Below are 19,524 nucleotides of genomic sequence, written 5' to 3'. Positions count from 1 at the left end.
AACTAAAATCATAAAATATTCTGACTTTCGTTAAAAGCTGAGGCTGTAAAGGAGAACTCAGCACACATAAGGACAAAAGAACAGGACAATACAAACAAAATTATACTTGGCCATAGGGCCAGTCACCAGAGCCTCGTTAGTCTGCAGTCCAGGGTGTACTATGTGGAAGTGAGGTTGACTATTGAGTGCACTACGTGGAAGGAGCACCCCTTACACCCCTCAATCTTCTTTGTAAAAAGTTTTTGCCTGTGACGGGTGTGCCACCATGTGCATTATTTATTTACTTTGTAGCATTATGGTTCACAAGTGAAAGCCACCTGCTAGAAAGTTCCAGAACAACTTTCTAATAGTCTGTGTGTATATATAATGCCCTGTTTGTGTATCTTGTTACTTTTGTACTTGATACAGAGTCTGAAGAAGACCTTGCTAGAAGGTTGAAACATTACGTTTAGTTTGTTTTTAATAAAATAAATTACTGCCTTGGTCATATTTTTTTTCATAATCATGGAAACAAGGCTTAATGGTGTTATAATTGGACATTTTCCAAGGCTGATGAGGAAAATTAACAACTGGAAGGACTTGAAGAGGAAAGAAATATACAAAGACGAACAAGAGAAGTTTCTGAGAAAATGTTTGGAGAGAGGCACAGCACCTAAAGGATTAAAAATAAGTAAGTAAATATGTTTAGCCTTTTAGGTGAAAGTACAGTTCACAAGTGAAAGCCACCTGCTAGAAAGTTCCAGAAGAACTTTCTAATAGTCTGTGTGTATATATAATGCCCTGTTTTTGTATCTTGTTACTTTTGTACTTGATACAGAGTCTGAAGAAGACCTTGCTAGAAGGTTGAAACGTTACGTTTAGTTTATGTTTTTAATAAAATAAATTACTGCCTTGGTCAGCATATTTATTTTTTTCATAATCATGGAAACAAGGCTTAATGGTGTTATAACCCTAATTAATATGTTTAAAAGAATGTTGTGGAATAACATTTATGTACCTTGATCACCATGTGACAAAAAACATGCCACAAGGCATGGGTATTTTTTGCCTTTTACCCCTGGTGGTACTTCCATCATTTCTTCAAAAGTTGCATTTTGAAGTACAACCACATCAAATCCAAACATTACAAAAGTCTCAACAAGTTTGTCTCGATCAACATCAGTACCAATTCTGTCTCCTGGGTGGTATTCTTTTCCCTGCAAAACAGTAATAACAACAAACATATCATTCATATTTTGAGAAATTAAAGACATGCTAGTAAATATATAGAGAGAACTTACACATTTTTGTTATTGTTCTATTAATTTCAGTGGCAATCTATCAACAAGTGCAGCAAGTTTCAATGAGAATGGTGGTAGTCTCCCCAAAAATATTGCCTTAAAGAAAGCTGGGACCACAGTAATCCCAGTTGCATTGATTGCATTTAACATGTCATTTCTTGAACATTCGAGTATTGGAAGTTTATCAAAGGGTGTTTTTTTATTTTCTTAAGAAATTTAAATGGGATTTTCAAATGCTGATCAATAGCCAGTGAGGTACATAGTGGCTCGGATCCCACTTTAAACTGTAGGTCCAGTCCCAATTAACCTTCCTGTGTATGAACTTAAAACAATAATTAAATTTAATTTAATTTGCACATGCAAGGAATGTTTTTAAAAATGTGTAGAATGAGAACTATAGCTGGGTTTTATGTGATGTCAGGATGCGCACAACTGCCATGTTTGCGGCCAATTTTATTTGTCGTTTGTGCAAGGAAGTATCCACAATTTAGCATTCGTTACATCTGCACTAACTGCACATTTGTTTTAAATCACGAATATCTGTGTTGGTATCTCCTGCCCGTCCACTTCAATTCCATATGGTCACAAGAACTGGCCTCAATTATGGCTGCTCGAAGCCACAATGCAACAGTTTGCAACATAGGTGAAACACATTGAAATTGATTTTATTTGGATGGAATGCCTAGAGCTTTCATAGCAGGTACAATGTTGACATTTTAGATACACACTATCTAATTAAAAGTATCCACATACTCATCTCTAACCCGTAAACTGACATCTTAGATCGCTATGACCTGACCAATAATATAAAAGGAGTACGGAGCTATGTGTTGTTCGGTGAGAAGAAGTACGAGCATAATGGGTGAGTCAAAGGAGTTCCGTGACACTGCATGTGGTCTAGTTATATGTTTCCAAATGAGCAGGCAATTGATCAGACACATTTTAGCCCTTTTCAATGTGCCCAAGTCAAATGTTAGTGACATGATCGTGAAGTGGAAACGTGAAGGCACAACCACAACAAAACCACGGTCTAGTAGGCAATGTGTAATGACAGAAAGTTGTTCGATAAAATCGCCACTCCAGAATGCAATTTTTGGAAACTTATGACTTCCTACATTATCAAAAAGGCTTACGAAACAAAGTTTTATTATCAATTCGCATACGTGTAAATAACATTTAAATAGCACAACCAAATGACATACAGAATTCTTTAAGGACACTGATATTCTGGTTATGCCACCAGAAAACCTTGGCCGTGAACATCAGCCCTATTGTGACCATGAAGATTAGTCTCATGGTCATCATGAAGGGAGGGGAGTCAAACAGGTCAGATGAACCCCTTCTGGAAATTAGGTTGGAATTGATTGTGATTTTTTAAAATATCAAATCTCACTTTTCACACCTGTCTATTGCTCTACATGTGTTGTATAGTATTCACCAACGTAAAGTCAGAATTTTTTCAGCCTTGTTTCCACATAAAGCGTATCTGGGTTCACCAAGCATCAAATAAATGAGTATCTGGGGCAACCCGGGGGGGGGGGGAGGGATAAAGGTGGCTGGAGTGTAGTGCCGATCATGTCACCTCCAAAATTGATGAGATCAAGAATGTGAGGAGCCCTACCACCAGGGGTGCACATTGCCCATCCCCCTCAAGGCCCATGATGCACTCCCCCGAAAAAGGTAGAACTTTGCCCCCCTCTCCCGTTTATGCCGAATTAATTACTCAAATTATTTTGGTCAGACAAAATTTGCGGAAACAATATAATACCAGAGGTGCAACCATGAATTTTTGTCTGGGGGAGGGGGGCAAGTACCAGGATAAACTTACCAATAATAATAATAATAATATCATAATTAATAATGGCTTCATTATTATTAATACTACTAGTAGTAGTAGTACTACTACTACTACTACTACTAGTAGTAGTAGTACTACTACTACTACTAGTAGTAGTAGTAGTAGTAGTATCAAAGACGTTATTATCCTCATAAATTACACAAAAAGGCGGTAGAAGTCGGTGCTAAAGCATTTGTTTGGAACAAACGATTTGAAATATTTTTTCAATGCATTCAATTTCACATTAGCGAATAATGGAAAACAAGCACACAAACTGTATTTTTGAATGGCAGATAATGATACATGTGTAACTTTCATGTACAACATATGATTTACACATATGTTATTCAACATGGAGCAACATAAAATAAGAAAATACATATGCAACAAGCTAACAGTAAATTGTGTACGTATTCAAAGATTATTCAACACAAATATACAACACATATTATTTAAAGATATTACATTACAGAAAACAAGTATATTGCGAGCGAAGCGAGCAAGACAATTTTTAGATCCAATATTTGCAATTGAAAACAATATTGATTTCATAGGAAAATTTTACGAATGTATTTTTATTTGCATAAAATTTGAAATCGAAGGGGCAATCGCGGTGCCCTTGGCCGTCAATGTTTGTCCCCCTCTAGAATTAACTTCCATCGAAGGTTGGGGGGCAATGCCCCCTGTAGTTGCGCCACGGTATAATAGACATATTTAAGCAGTATATGTTTACTTCAGATACTTTAGGCTCACTTTCATGTTTGCTAACATAAAACGTACAAAACTGCTCAGCCTCACTACCATTGTTAGTGTACTCAACCTTATTCTGCACAGTTTGTCTGCTCGACTAACCTTGTATTAATGTGAACAGCACGTCCCTCTCTTCCAAATTCTTCTCAATTCATAAGAGGTGGTGTTCCATTTCAACCCTATCGCCACGATCACCCACAGGTAGATAGAAAATCTATACATAACAACCAAAACTAAAAATTAATAATAAGCCAATCAAACGAAACGACCCCCCCCCCCCCAACACATTTTTGTGTGATATATACTTCAGGATATAGGTGTCCCATTTTCATTGCCGGTGACTATACCAAATCAGAAGTTTTCAGGAATTTTGAACTATTTAAGTTTTTTTTAACATACTTCAGGATTTTTCGAGCCTAACTTAATATTTTTAGGACCTATTTTAGGATTTTTCGAACATATTTTAGGAACCTAAAAGCACACTTTTTAGAACCTAAAAATTCAAGGTCTAGTCATAACAGACCTTTTTTTAGCACCCATGCTTATGTTTACAGCCGTACGGCAGGGTTTCTCTGGAGTCATCAATATTCTTCCGAGTGCCCCGTGGCATGCACTAGGAGGGGTTGGTGAGGGCCATAATCTCTGCTTATGCTCAATATGAAAATAACATCAAAGGTAGAAAAAATGGCAAAAAGAGGAAATGATTACTAAGAAAAGTAGACGTAACAACCCCTTTCCAAAATCCTTTTTTTTTTGTAGACCAAGATCTGTGGTATGAACTTTTGCGTTGAATTTGCAAGGAGAATTATTGTACCTGCCCCCCCCCCCCCCACACACACCTTGAAAGATCGACCCTGACGTTTAGCAAATCTTGCAATGACTAAATGAATATGTCACGTTTCGCCACTGGAAAGAGCCCTTCCTGATGGGTGTTGTAGTAATATCATCGCCTTGTATTCAAGGGGTCCCGTGTTCGATAGTCGATGGAGGCACATAGTCATAAGTCAGTGTGCCAAGAAACATCCTCCTGTGTACATCGTGAGCTGTGCAGCTGGTGCTCTTCTGACCACATGCGTTACCACGTCTGCGATTTCATCATGGACAGCAAATTAGAACAACGAGCGAACGCAAAATTCTGTGTGAAACTTGGCAAATCCGCCACAGAGATGCTTGACATGATTCGGCAAGTGTACGGCGATGCTGCAATGAGTTGTGCGATGTGTTTTGAGTGGAGCGCGCGCTTCAAAAGTGGAAGAACATCGCTGGAAGACGACGAGAGATCAGGACAACCTTCAACGAGCACAACACCCGAAAATGTCGAAACCATTCGGCAACTTGTGCATGAGGATCATCGAAGAACAATCCACAACATTGCTGCCATTGTCAGTGTGTCATACGGAACAGTGCAGGCAATCCTCACGTGTGATTTGAACATGCGTCGTGTTGCTGCCAAGTTCGTCCCCACGCTGCAGACCCAGGAGCAGAAGGAACACCGAGTCCAAGTCTGCCAAAAAGTCCGTCAGCGTGCCGTCTTCCAGTGATGTTCTTCCACTCTCGAAGCACGCGTGTCTCTGTGGCGGATTTGCCCAGTTTCACACAGAACGTTTTCTCTGTTCTAACTTGCTGTCCGTGATGAAATCGCAGACGTGGTAACGCACGTGGTCAGAAGAGCACCAGTTGCACAGCTAACGATGTACACAGGACGATGTCTCTTGGCACACTGCCTTATGAAGGTTGGTGCTCCCTGTGCCTGTGCATGCAACCTTGCACTGCCATCTGTTGGCATGTTATGGAACTAGTCTCGAAACTTTTTGATACGTCCTCATATGTATAAATTGGACTTAAAACTAAAACACATATTACTGAAAGGGAACTTTTTCTTTCCTCCATGTTCTCACTCTAACCCTAACACCTGTTTAGTGTTGAAAAGGCATTCTCAATGCAACTCTGTCCAAGTGGTGTTGGTGGTGGTTGAAAATATTGAAAACTCAGGAAAAAAATAGGAATATTTTACTCTATGGTGTAAAATCAGAAACAATGAAGAGATGCCCATTCAATAATAAATGTTCCAATTAGCCAATAATGTAAGAAAACTGATGTAAATGAAAAAGAAAAAAATTAAGGAGAGATATTTTGTAGAAACCTACCTGATCATTAACAAGTGTCACGAAATTCTTCTGGTTGACAATTACGCAGAGACCACCATGTATGGCCTTTACATTGTTATTTCTCTGGAGGCTACGTGGGTGATATTGAGGTAACCCTTGAACTGCACTCAGCATCATTGCCACATCATTCATGTTAGAGGATTTCAGAAACTGCACAAGTCTGCTTAAATCAACATCTCCGTCAATTTTGATATATCCCATCTCATTCCAGTACAGAATGTACATTTCCATATCTTTAAAGACAGGGCACTGGGATCCTGCATGCATGTACTGCACCAAACTTGCTTGGTCCTCAGTGTCTAATGATTCACACATGTGGTACAAGACTTTCTTAACTGGGTTGATGAACCTTAACTCCAAAGAGCAAAATTGCTGTTTCCATAACTCACTGTTTGAATTGTATCCGAGTTTCCCCATCTCTCTGAAATTCTGTGTAACGTAGAGTGCTACTGCCAGCATTTCTTGTGCATTTGGATTAGTGGCTTGAACATGTGTGAACCAGTTCGTCAGAGGTTGTTTCATGCCATTGTTACTTCTTATTTGCATCATTTGGTTCATTGCCATATTGTTGGAATTGTACAGCAAGAACATAAGTGGTACTAAATCATCACTATCTAGATTATTTTCTATATTGGAAAGTATCTCACGAAATGGATCAATATTTCTAGGCACTGTGCCCATTTTAGGTATCTTCAATTATTGTACAATATCAATCTGCAAAAAAGGAAAATGGATTAAGTCAAGATGTAATAAAAATGGCTATATCTGAAGGACATGTCAGTTAATGACAACAGAAGGTTCATAGTTGTTTCAAAAAAAAATGTTTTCAGTTCATTCTTATACTCAGATTGGATAATATGGACTGGGTTGGGCCTAAAGTGGATTCTGGACATCTGAAATGAGACCTAGGCACCTTTGAATACAAAATAGTAGTGTAAGCATTAAGTTATGTACACTCATAGTTGATCACAGAATGTAAGTGGAGAGTAGAGCATAATTCATGCAAGGTGATGTACATCCAACAGCTACCCAAAAGTGCCAACCTCCATGTCAAGAGTGGTATGCACAGCACTCTACACCAGGGGTACCAGGTTCGAATCCCAGCCTTGGCATGGGTATTCTTTGTGAATGTCCAATTTAACGATTTCATTATATCATCACTTATCCGTATCACTGCAATTAGACAAAAGTGGTTGAAAAGCGATGCAAGAAAAAATTAAAAATAAAAACCAACTGCAAAAGTAATAGCCTAATTGTCCACTGCCATTTTCCTATTCAGTCAAAGACCCACAACACCCTAGTTTGGATGCAGAGGTTGCCAAATTTATCCAACTTCAGCATGGTACACGCGAACATTTGTTCTTTAATCCCGTACATAGATGAATTGAGGTTCGTGGTACACAATCGTACAATCTAGTAATGATAACGTTAAACAATCTTACGATATCGTAATAATAACGGTACACCATCTTATATCATAATAATAATGGTACACCATCTTACAATATCATAATAATAACTGAAACGTGGCTCTGTAGCGCAGATGGGACAGGATGAATGAAATCAACATCCCCGGTTACTCTGTTTTCTGAAATGACAGAAACAACATATTTACCCGCTTGGTACTGGCAGTAAAATTCGTAGACTTCTGACCATCTGAAGCCAATAATATTGAATATATTAACATGACAGTTAGTATAAGTGACTTAAAACTTTGTATTTGCGTGTTTTACCATACTGAATGTAGCCTATACAAATCTCACCATCATGGAAGAAATTATTACAGATAATAATAGATACATTCCTTATGCTAGGCGATTTTAATTGTGATATGCTCAGCACACAAAAAGCAGAGACCCTGTTTCTTAAAGATATTATTATGTCACGGACAATATTCTGTGTTCGATAAAACAAAACTAACTATACTAGTATTACTAGGCTTTTCCAAAGCTTTCAGTCTTGTCCATCATAACCTTCTCCTAGCAAAAATGAAATACTACAGTTTCTCAAAGCCTGTGATAAAATGGTTTCAATCATATCTACAAGAAAGATGACAAACTTTTTTACCCTGCCAACACCACATCATCGCCAATAACATTAAATGGAGGAGTCCCCCAAGGTTCCATTCTGCCCCCCCATACATACAAATTATATGTCGCTGATATATCAAAAACCATCTGCAATTATAATATACATTGTTACACGGATGACACACAGTTGATGATATCGTCATCACCGTCGGATTTATTAAATAAGATAGAGAACCTAAACAATGATTTACATGCCCTTAACAAGTGGCTCACTGCAAATGGACTCGCAATTAACCCAAATAAATGTGTATACACAATTCTAGGCTCTAACTATTATCTTGAACAAGTAAAATCTGACACAATTAACATAAAAATTAAAAACCAAAACATAATTTATGCATCAACGGTTAAAAATATAGGACTTACTCTCAATCCAAATCTTTCCTGGTCAGTGCATATCACAGCGCACTGCACAAAAGCATTAACAAGAATGAGATCACTCTATAGGAGAAGAGACTATTTTACTAGACAAACAAAATTATATCTCATCGAAACTCTCATATATCCTATTTTTTATTATTGGGATGTGGCGTATGGCACAAATTTACAACGTAAAGTATCGAACAGAACACAAAAAATACATAATTAGTGCATTCGTTATGTTCTCACGATCAGGAGAAATGAGCATATCTTACCCTTGCTCAATACACAGAAAATTCTTAACATGTCTAGGCGACGTCTTCTGCATCAGTTGATTAATTAGTATACAGGGTAAGTCAAAATGATGGACCCGATTTCAAACATTTATTCTGTGAAATATAATAAACAATTGTTATTGTGAGACATGTGCTAAGAAAGGTAAACTGTCAAAGTTTTTTTCAAACAAATCACAAGTGTTCTATGTGAGCACCTCGCGTAACACAGCACGCATCCAGCCGATAGTCTATCTCCTGCCAAATCTTGTGTAGCATGTTGCGGTCAATATCAGCAATGACTGCTGTGATGCGGGCACGCAGGTCATCCAATGTTGTTGGAAGTGGTGGTACGTAAACATGATCCTTGACAAAACCCCACAAGGGGCCAAGTCGGGGGAACGAGGTGGCCAATGAAGGAGAGGTCGATCCTCCGGAGATGCACGGCCTATCCAACGTGTTTTCCAATGCCCCATTGAGATGGTCCCGAACGCTGCCATGGTAATGCGCAGGGGCACCATCCAATAGGAGAATGAAATCTGCGCTATCCTCTGCAAGCTGTGGAAGGAGCCATAGTTGCAGCATATCAAGGAAAACAAGTCCTGTCACAGTACGTTCATGGAAGAAAAAGGGCCCATGAATCTGTTCATGGGAAATGGCACAAAAGGCATTCACTTTGGGAGAATCGTGTTTGTGTTCCACAAATTCATGGGGGTTAGCAGTTCCCCAAATCCTTACGTTGTGTCTATTCACTTTCCCCTGAAAGGTGAAAAGTTGCTTCATCACTGTAAATTAACCTCTCAGAGAACCCATTCGTTTCCATTAACGCAAGGAAATCAGCACAGAAAGATGCGCGCAAATCATAATCAGTGTCTTTTAAGGCTTGAACTAGTTGCAAGCGGTAGGGTTTCATTTGTAAACGTTTCCACAGAACCTGCCAGACAGTTTTCTGTGGAAGTTGAAGTTCTCTCGCTGCCCGGTAGGTGGACTTCTGTGGAGTCGACACGAAACATGTGCACAATCGTTCAAATGTCTCTTCCCCAGTCGACGGACGGCCAGTCGATTTTCATTTACAGATGAGAGCCCGAATCTCTGAAATGTTCATACCACTTACGAATGGCCTTTCCTGTAGGTGGTTCTCTCCAATATTTGGTACGGAAATGCTGTTGCACACTAATGACAGACTTCTTCACATGATAATCAAGCACACAGAAAGATCGCTGTTCTCCAGTCAACGCCATTTTCCTGCTCACTGCTGACTCCTAGCGGTAGAAAGTGGAAACACTGCATGGAAACTAAACTTTGAAAGTTAACCTTTCGAAGCGCATGTCTCACAATAACATATGTTTATTAGATTTCACAGAATAAATTTCTGTAATTGGGTCCATCATTTTGACTTACCCTGTATAAGGTATTAAAATTTCAAACAACTAGCTAACTCCACGAGAAACTGATATTTAGAAATTCAATACATTCATACAGTACGAGAGGTCGGCAAAAAATCAACATTCCACGCCATTCTGCTGTCAGTTTCGGAGTCTCCTTCTCCCCCTGGTCTGCAAAGATTTGGAATGCTCTGCCCGATTACGTTTCATCTGCTACATCACCCAAAAGCTTCAACGAACGAGTTCTATAATTTTTATTGCAAAAACAACTGAGCATTAGCTTGTAGTACAACTAAGCAACAACAAGAATCAAATAAAACCCTGTATTTTGCGAACACTTATCTGACAGCAAATATTTCAAATTGTGTGAATGTGATTTTAATCTCTATCTGGAAATTGCTTATGTATGTATGTATGTATGCATGTATGTATGTATATCTGTGTGTGTGTGTGTGGGGGGGGGGGGTGGTTACATGTATTGTAACTTTTCATTACCCAAGGTAGTAAATAAAAATACTTTTCTATTCTATTCAGTCTGTTTTCCAATATCTGCTCCCCATCAACAAAATTCCACTCCCTACAAGAAGACAAGACATAGAATAAAAAGAATGAAAATTGTGATGGAAAGTTTTCCTACTATTATCTTTGCCCTTGGCTGTATTAACTGTCTGATCATTTCAAAATCATGCTCCGACAACAAAAATGTTGTCCTCTATTAAGTTATGTTAAGAACAATTAATTAGCATTCCTTAGCATTGAACTAGCTCTTATACTGCATAGTCCTCATGAGTTTGCTTTGTTAAAATACATACTTTATAGTGCATACAGTACAGTAATAACACTGTTAAGCCTTGTTTCCTTGCTTATTAACACAGTAAAAATGATGACCAAGGAAGAAATTTATTTTAAAAAACCTACCATGCACGTTATGTTTCAACCTTATAGCTAGGTCTTCATCAAACTTGGAACAAATGAATGAAATGTAGTACAAACAGGAAGATACACACACACACACATATTATAAGTCTAGACACAAGAATGTCTGAAAGTTTCTTATCTGGGACATTCCTTTCCAGGTATTCCTGCAAGTGGCATCTCACCTGACAGGTATCTAAAATTAGTGTAGTTACCAATCCGATACATCCATAAATATCTTACAATTTAGTGTAATATTGTGCAATTTTATTACTATTTTTATGAATAAAGTAAAGTAAATAGCTCCCCTGTGCTTAGCACCACACCATGAAGGCGTATAGGGGGTGTGGGTTAACGCCCCACACTTTCTTCATCCAGTCGTGAGTGTGGGGGTGATGTGATAAGCATCATGCCCCTGACTGCCTTTACCCCCCAGGGTTTTCCCCCAGGTACCCATGTCATTCGACGCTGGGTGGGCACCGGGGCCGCTTCCAACCTTAGAAAAGTTCCCAGATTTGAACGGCTACTCATATACTGTGAAATCTTGCAGGTTGCTTTCTTCTTTTTAACGGATCATAATGGAATGAGCTTTTTTGAAGCAATCAAGGGTAAAATATTTGTGTATGTTCAATATATTTAATAGGAAAACAATGAAAAAAAATACTAACAAAAAGCATGAAATTTCATGGTAAAATATCCGGTCATTGTGCAACACTGCAACAATATCAGAAACAGCCCCTGGTCTTTATATCAAGAAACAGGTATTATTAATGTTTCGACTTACGATTTCTTCTACATGCCTCATACCAGCATTTCCCCAACATGGAATTGAATTGACCTTTATTAGAAGAAAGCCAAATCTGTAGTGTTTGCTTTCGTTAATTTATTTCGTAAGCATACATAATGGATACGCAGCCATTGTTGCAACCCTTCCTATACAATAACGTACTTTCGAGTAGGGCACGCTTGTAGTTCTATATTTAAACGCCAGACTGTGTGCCAGTTGATGCAGTTTGAAACTATACTAATAGATGGCGTGCAGATAGATTCCCTATTTTGTCGTGCTTCAGCATTACCAAAATACCATTTTGGAGTACAGAGTTACGATTTGCTAACTGCCAGTTACTTCACATTGAAAAACCCGGTGCTGGTTAAGAGTGGCGATTATCTCCAACTGGCAGATAGCTCACAGAAAGGATAACTGAACATTAAAAAACTGGCCCTTAGCATTTTAATAATAACCCTAAATGCTTTCATGGTTAGGTTAGGAGAGTCAGGTTTAGTTATAATAATAATAGTTTATTTCCATAATTCCAAGTACATAGGCATGGAAAACGTCAGTAGTTCTCTTACCATTAAAATAAGATCCCTAAATCCTTTGTACTACTGAAAGCAGCCCAAAGGTTTGCAGATTTTGTTCAATAAATGATTTTGTAGTTAGGTTGGGCATGGCACATTTTAGTTCCCTTAGCATTTTAATAACAAACCTAAATGCTTTTGTGGTTAGGTTAGGCAGGTAGCATTAAATTAAATTCTCTCAATGCTTTGTATTACTGAGTGCATCTAAACGGTTTGGAGAGTTTATTTTACCCATAAGTTGGACTTTTTAGAAATGAAAACTGTGCTGCTTAGTTTCGTGACCTTAACATAAATTTTTCCACAGAAACCACATGAGTGTTCAGTCTGTGAACCAGTACCCAGTCATGTATAATGTGTTTGCTAGTGCTAAAAACTACAGGAATTACTGGATGCCATCAAGTAGAAGCACTGCATTTCTGATGCAAAGCATGTTTCCAATTGGTTATGCTAAGAAAATCATTTTGATTGCAGCAAAAAATGCCAAAGAAAAAGCTTCCTTCTAAAGCTGGTTTTTAATTAATATAAGTATAAGAATTGTATACTCATAAAAATAATAATCATTTCTGAACTGGATAGGCCTATACAGTATGTCAATATCACGTTAGTAGCTAATTTCATGATAATATGGCTGTGTCCTACGTTTGCTTCAAAGGATATGGTAACCCTGAGGTAGGGCTCCACAAATTTGCGATCTTGGCCGAGTACGTAACGTGATCAGCAACATGCTCCAGCCGTGTTTATTACTAGGAATAACGGTAACAGTTTCATAGATCGGAGACACATTTCTTTATTTTTACAGAAGAAACTACTTACGGAAATTAGTTTCTCTAAGGTTTCCAACGTTCGTCGAGGTATTTTCTTTCATTGTGGAATCTATTTGACTGGGAAATCATGTATTTTTCAAGAGAAATATCTCACCGATGCACAATTGCCATTGCTTTCCCTACGTGAACCGGATGCTGTATACGTTTCATGACGTAAAACCCTGTCAGTGTTTCCAACCCCTTATTTTTTAACTATGCTTCTTTAACCTAACCTTATCGGAATGGTTTGTGGGGCTATCCGTCAGCTACCCATGCATAACGTACAATTTACACACGTGACTAATACAATTCGCGATTAAAATTACCACCTGAGCGCTAGTGTCGCTTCCAATATGGCCGCTCTAAGTAGGACAAATCTTTGTTTACATTCAGCAGTAGTACAAAATAGCAGCGTGTTGTCATGACTGGTATGGTAGAAAACGTTTAAATTACGCATTATTTTTAAATATTGCGAATGCGATGTGAATTCCAGGTACTCTAACAAACGTGAAGCTGTACTGAGAACGAAGCATTTAATTATGATAGGCAAAAATAACACGGAAAATGCAGACGAAACTATGTATATGCACTGGTTGTCTAAAGCAGTGCTGTATCATCTGCACGTCATGTTGTAACTGGGGTTCTCGGAAATTATTTGAAAATAAAGGAATTGAAATTGACCCGTACTTGAAAAGCTGGGACAGGAGAAAATTGCGAACATATCGTTGCAGTTCTTTCTCGAAAGAAAAAGGCTGGTTTAAAAATAATATTCACGATTTCATGACCAGGCTTTACTCACTGAAAAAGGACATCATACTGAATGAAACATGAAAATTAGCATGTCCACTTTTTTTTTCTGGTTACATTTGACATTAATTCGTTCTCAAACTATTTTCATCTTCTCTCTTAATCGACTTGCACCTGTTCCAAATTTCACACATACGTAATACCGGTAATACATGAACGCATTGGGTAAGATGCTTCATGATTTTTTGGGAAAAAAGCTTTATTTATAAAGTACAATTTAAAACTTTACTTTCATGAATATATATATATATATATATATATGTGCTCAATAATAAGTACAGTAACAATAAAGTAAGCAGACTCGTGCATTCTTCGTAATTTCCTTGCCGAATTAGTGTTATATCCCCCATACCAATCTTCTGTCAATTACGTTTTCCTTGATTTATTAACAAATTTCATTTTGTTGATTCCACGGGGTGGAAACACATGAAAACTTTTAATTTGTTCTGACCCATAAAACGTTTTAGAGCAAAAAAAAAACTGAACAGTAGACCTTACTCTCTCGCATATTCCCCATGCTTTAAACGACTTCAACACAACGTATCCTACTTAGAGTACTTCCTGAAAATCTCACCAGATGGCACATCAGTTAATTTTAATCGCGAATAGTAGGTATTTTTCGGTGAAGTAGGTTGGAAACACTGCATACCCACTACCGTAGTCAAGTTTTGCGCGCCATATTGTATGTTAAGGAAGCAAAGAAAATAATAAAAAAAATACTCTGTGAAAAATTGTGTTTGATTTCATGTCATAATGGCACCTTGAACTATGGGTACTATTATCGTATGAGGGAAACACCTACGAATCACATATTTCAGACTTCTTTACATTGCTAACGTGTTATTTTCGAATGTGGAACATTTCCTAAAGTGAAATAATGCATATCAATGTCTGTTTCTTACATTTACGAGTACTTACTGTTACTTGTTGTTTCGAATCTGTAACACATTATGGCCTTGATAGCGTACTGGTTTAGGGGGCGTTCTGAGTGTGTTTTGTCGATTTATGCAGTGTTGCAACCTCGTTCACCAAAAAATATCTACTTTCGTGCCCGGATTTGAAATTATGCTAATACGTCGCAAACCATTGACGTTAACCTCACAAACCATTGATGTTAGCCCCACAAACCATTTTCTGTTAGGTTAGGTTAGGTTAAGTTAGGCAAGCATAGTTAAAAAAAAAATTTAAAAATTAAAAATACTCGACACGTCATGTTGTAGTGAAAACACGGCGACGCTGAAACACTGGCTATGGGGTTGCATCATCTTAACACACGGAACATTGCACTCTCGTGCAGAAAGCACATGGCGGGAGCAGAAACAGCGTGTCGGACAGAGATTTTCGCAGAAAACAACATGCATTCACATTAAAATGGGTCAAATCTACATTCAGGAACTTCCACAACACTAAAGAAAATATTTCCGTAAGTACTTTCTCATGTAAATTTGAAGGAATCCGTTACCAAACTATGTTCCGCAATACACAATTGGTACGTACGAACCATGCAAAAATCAAGGTAACGATTAGATAAGCCGGAGACACATTTTTTGAAATTTACAGGAGAAAAGACGAAAAAGTACTTACGGAATTGAGTTCTTGTGGACTTTCTGAAGCCGGGGAAATTGTTTTCTCGAATCGTTCAACTTATTTGGCCTGTAAGTAAGGTATTTTGGTAAATGTTTACTATCCTTCGGACACCTATAACTTCTGACTTTCGTCAATTTTTGACATTTGTACTTACCTATCTGCTTCGCTGATCATTTTTTAACGTGTATTCACGTTTTTTTATCATTTTTTTAAAAGTGTTTTTGTAACTGAAGAACGTACGTTTCCGCAAATGGTTTGTGGGGCTGTGTGTCAATGGTTCGTGGGGCTATGCGAGAATAGTGTGTGGGGCTATGCGAGAATGGTGTGTGGGGCTACACATATTTTTTTTTAAACCAATTTTTAACTATTGTAACCTATTGTGACCCTACCTAACCTTACCGGAAATGGTTCGTGGGGCTATGCGTCAACGGTTGAATTTCTGCTATGAAACATTCCCACATCACACAAAACATTTAGACAATAGACGTTAGACAATACTACAGGAACTTATTACGGTAAGTAGTTTCTTCTGTAGAAATGAAGAAATCTGTCCGAAGGATAGTAAACTAGTACCGGTATTTTTCGTCATTGCATCCGTTGCACAATAGCTCGTGCCACCATTGCCGTCGACTACGTGAATCAAATGTTCCGTGCGTTCGGTTATATAACCCCCTGTCAGTTTAGCAACCACGCGGTAGTTTGATAAGATGACGTGTCAAGGTTGCATTGTGAAAATGTTCCCGGAGGTAACAGTTTCATGCATCGGAGACACATTTAAATCGGATATTTTGTCTTTCTTGTGGTTTGTACTTACCAATTATGTATTGCGGAACATAGTGGAAGGTGCCAATATGCTTTTTGCACGAAAACAAACACTTTTTCTGCTAAAATAAACCATTTTCCTTAATGCTACGGAAAGCACGTCACGGTGCGATATCGCTTGCTTTGCGAATTGTAACGCTTCTTTTGTTTTCGAATATCAATGTTTCCAACTCTATTGTGCATGAAAGTTGTAAAAAACCGGGGATCAAAAACCATGCACGGGTAGCCCCACAAACCATTGACGTTAGCCCCAAAAACCATCCACGGGTAGCCCCACAAACCATTGACGTTAGCCCCAAAAACCATCCACGGGTAGCCCCACAAACCATTGACGTTAGCCCCAAAAACTATCCACGGGTAGCCCCACGAACCATTCACACGAGGTTAGGTTAGGCCTGTTAGGTTAGGTTCCATTAGCACCCATTTCACCCCTAAATTCATCGAAAAACCATTTTTCTTTCTCGAAAAAAAACCGCGCGTTTCTCGAAGAAAAAAACTCGCGTTTCTCGAAAAAAATCGCGCGTTTGGAAACCCTGATTCCACTAGCGAGATCGCGTGACTTCCGACGCTAGAGCCATCTGCAGGTACATCTTGGAAACAACGGCATGATGTTGTCGATTTTCACAAAATGCGCAATATTATTACATGAAAAGTGATTATTTATTGTTCTGCTGCATTGTAGGATGAAGTTTTAGGAAGAATATATATCGACGGAGGTTGTAAACCTTGGACAAACTCATTTCCGTAAGTAGTTTCTTGTGTAAAATTGAAGAAATGTGTCTCCGATGCATGAAACTGTTACCGTTCCCGGATATTGAAGACCCACGAGATTTTTTAATTGAACATGGAATCCTGAAGGAAGAAATGGAATGTCCTAAATGTTCTAGTATATGTAAGCTACACATTGCACGGGATGGGAAGTGGCTCTATATGTGTACGAAAGTTAAATTATTTTTTTTGTTTAAATTTATTTTTCTAAATTTTCCTAACCTAACTGAACCTAACCTTCCGTGAATGGTTTGTGGAACAATTTTCGATTGAAAACGTTTTGTGAATAGCTTGTGCGGCATTTATAGGTTCACAGGTTTAGAAACACTCCACATCAGCTGACGATGCTGCATATCGTATCAATCCCTAAGATTATATGTTTATTTTATAAAGTCTCTCTGAATGCTTCACGTTGACCAGGGCATTCACTTGTTTTTCTCAGTTGTCTCAGCCTCTGAGGCATGTTAACAATGCACTGTGTCATGTTATGCAAACCTCCTGAGCCATCCAGGAAATAAGTAGTTTCTTCTGCCTATGGAGTCGGCGGTTTGTATAGTGGCAATTAAAAAACACGATTCGGCATGGAGGAAGAGCTCGATGGCCTAGTGATATAGAGGTGAGACAAGCTGAGAGGGAACTGACTTTTGGATTGGAGTTGAGAAGGGAGAAGTGGTTAGGAGAGCAGTAGGGCAGAAGTGAGACGACGCTCTGGTCGACAAATTGAGAAGCCAACAGAGGACTTCGTATATTCTATTCAGCCTAATTCATCAGATAGACAGGTAATTATCCTAACACCCAGCCATGATTCAGGTTCAAAGGTTCACAAAACCCAATGAGTGACCATTGTCTTTTCTGCAGTTTAGTTCCTTAGTGTGATTTTGTACCTTTCGCATTGCCAAGTGTTAACTCGTCATGCCAATGACGAGTGCTCTCATCAGAGGATGAATGATGAGTAAGTTACATCACCCAGCAATTAATTGCACAAACACTGGTTCAGATCCCATCATTCTTTAGAATGACACGATATCAGCTGACGACAGACAATGTGAGTCAAGATTTGGCCGCCGAAATAGCAACGACAAATAAACAATTGAGTTAAAAATAACGCTTTTCTCAAGGAAAGAAAAGTTATCCCAACTTGAAAAATGTTCCGCTATGCATATGAGGTAAGTAGAAATGATTTTTATTAGAAAATAAACGAGTTAAATGTGTCTCCGGCATATCTAACTGGTACCAAAATCAAAATAACCGATTTTAAAGTGTCTCCGATCTATGAAACATGGTACCGGCATGGGCGTCCGGAAGGGGGGCCGTGCCCCCCAATGGAAAATGAAAGTCAACCAAAAAATATTATTTCACACATATAATTTCATTTTAGCCACAATAATATGTGTTAATTATTGCATGAACACCATAAATACAAATTTAAGCAATGTTTTTTAGGGAACAACACTATTTTTGGTGAAAATTTGCCTTCGTTTGTCCCCCCCGGAAAAAACTTCCTTGCCCCTCCCTGGAAAAAATCCTGCGGACGTCCATGGGTACCGGAATAACTTTATATTTGTTTTTTGTAAAAGCACCAAGAGTTCAAAAATTCTTGTCACTCTATATCGAATTTCATTCTTAATTAATTGCAACATCTTGCATAAAATTTAAATACATACTACGAATGTAGTCATTTGGGAAAAGGGAGCGAGCTACCCCCTGGTCCACCTGGTTACGTCATTGCCTGACGTGTTCCAACTTGTTTCGTTTGCATGAAAGAAAATACTGTCAGACTGTCAGATCATGCATGCGAAAAGTGCGCTATTATTAACATTTTTCACCTGATGTCTTCTAATCAATACAGCACCCCAAGGCACTTATATCGTACTACACTTCCGTCACTTTCTTATGTTAGGATTACGTCTTGTCTGGTGTTTTGCCAAAGAGCTGCATGCAAAAAAAACACTATTTTCTTTCTAAAGAGGAGTTTTGTTCTTTCATCGTTGCCAACTCCACTTACAAAATAACCCTGCACATTCCGTACCTGCAAAGGGTGTATGAAGAAATCATTGAATCGGCCTGATCCAGTGGACAGCGGGAGGGGCACTTCCTCTATCCAAGACTAAATTTTATGGAAAGCGGTGATATCGTTTTCGTTACATCCAAAAGAAGGACATAAAGATTGTACGAATATTAACATTATATTGAATGTACATTGCGTCAAAGGGTTCATTCATTCCACTTAATTTACGTGAGAGTTCACGGATTTCCAGATATCTTATTGCTTGAGAAATTTTTGTTACAACTTTGCACAGAGTGGCGGCGCTTAGGCAGGG

At 38.4% G+C, this 19,524-nt stretch overlaps 1 protein-coding gene across 5 annotated transcripts in view; it reads right to left on the bottom strand.

Moving 5' to 3' along the window:
• The window catches only part of LOC145993874 (caspase-8-like), a 57,580-nt gene extending 38,415 nt beyond the window's left edge, over positions 1-19,165 (bottom strand). For 3 of the 5 annotated variants that reach the window (XR_014442304.1, XM_083129740.1, XM_083129743.1), the window contains exons 1-3: positions 19,030-19,165; positions 6,015-6,749; positions 998-1,196 (exon numbers count right to left, since the gene is read on the bottom strand). Coding sequence is in view for 4 of the 5 variants with exons in the window: in XM_083129740.1 (XP_082985866.1) it covers positions 998-1,196; positions 6,015-6,716 (901 nt within the window). In the remaining variant the exon portion in view is untranslated. Of the gene's footprint in view, positions 1-997; positions 1,197-6,014; positions 6,750-8,491; positions 8,513-18,867; positions 19,002-19,029 lie in introns of those variants that run through there. The other 2 variants (XM_083129741.1, XM_083129742.1) reach the window with 2 other exon arrangements.
• Between the last annotated feature and the right edge of the window lie 359 nt (positions 19,166-19,524).

Source organism: Lepisma saccharinum, chromosome 10, assembly GCF_977018435.1.
Source record: "Lepisma saccharinum chromosome 10, izLepSacc3.1, whole genome shotgun sequence".
Taxonomy (NCBI): Eukaryota; Metazoa; Arthropoda; class Insecta; order Zygentoma; family Lepismatidae; genus Lepisma; species Lepisma saccharinum.
This window is presented reverse-complemented; position numbering and strand designations above follow the sequence as displayed.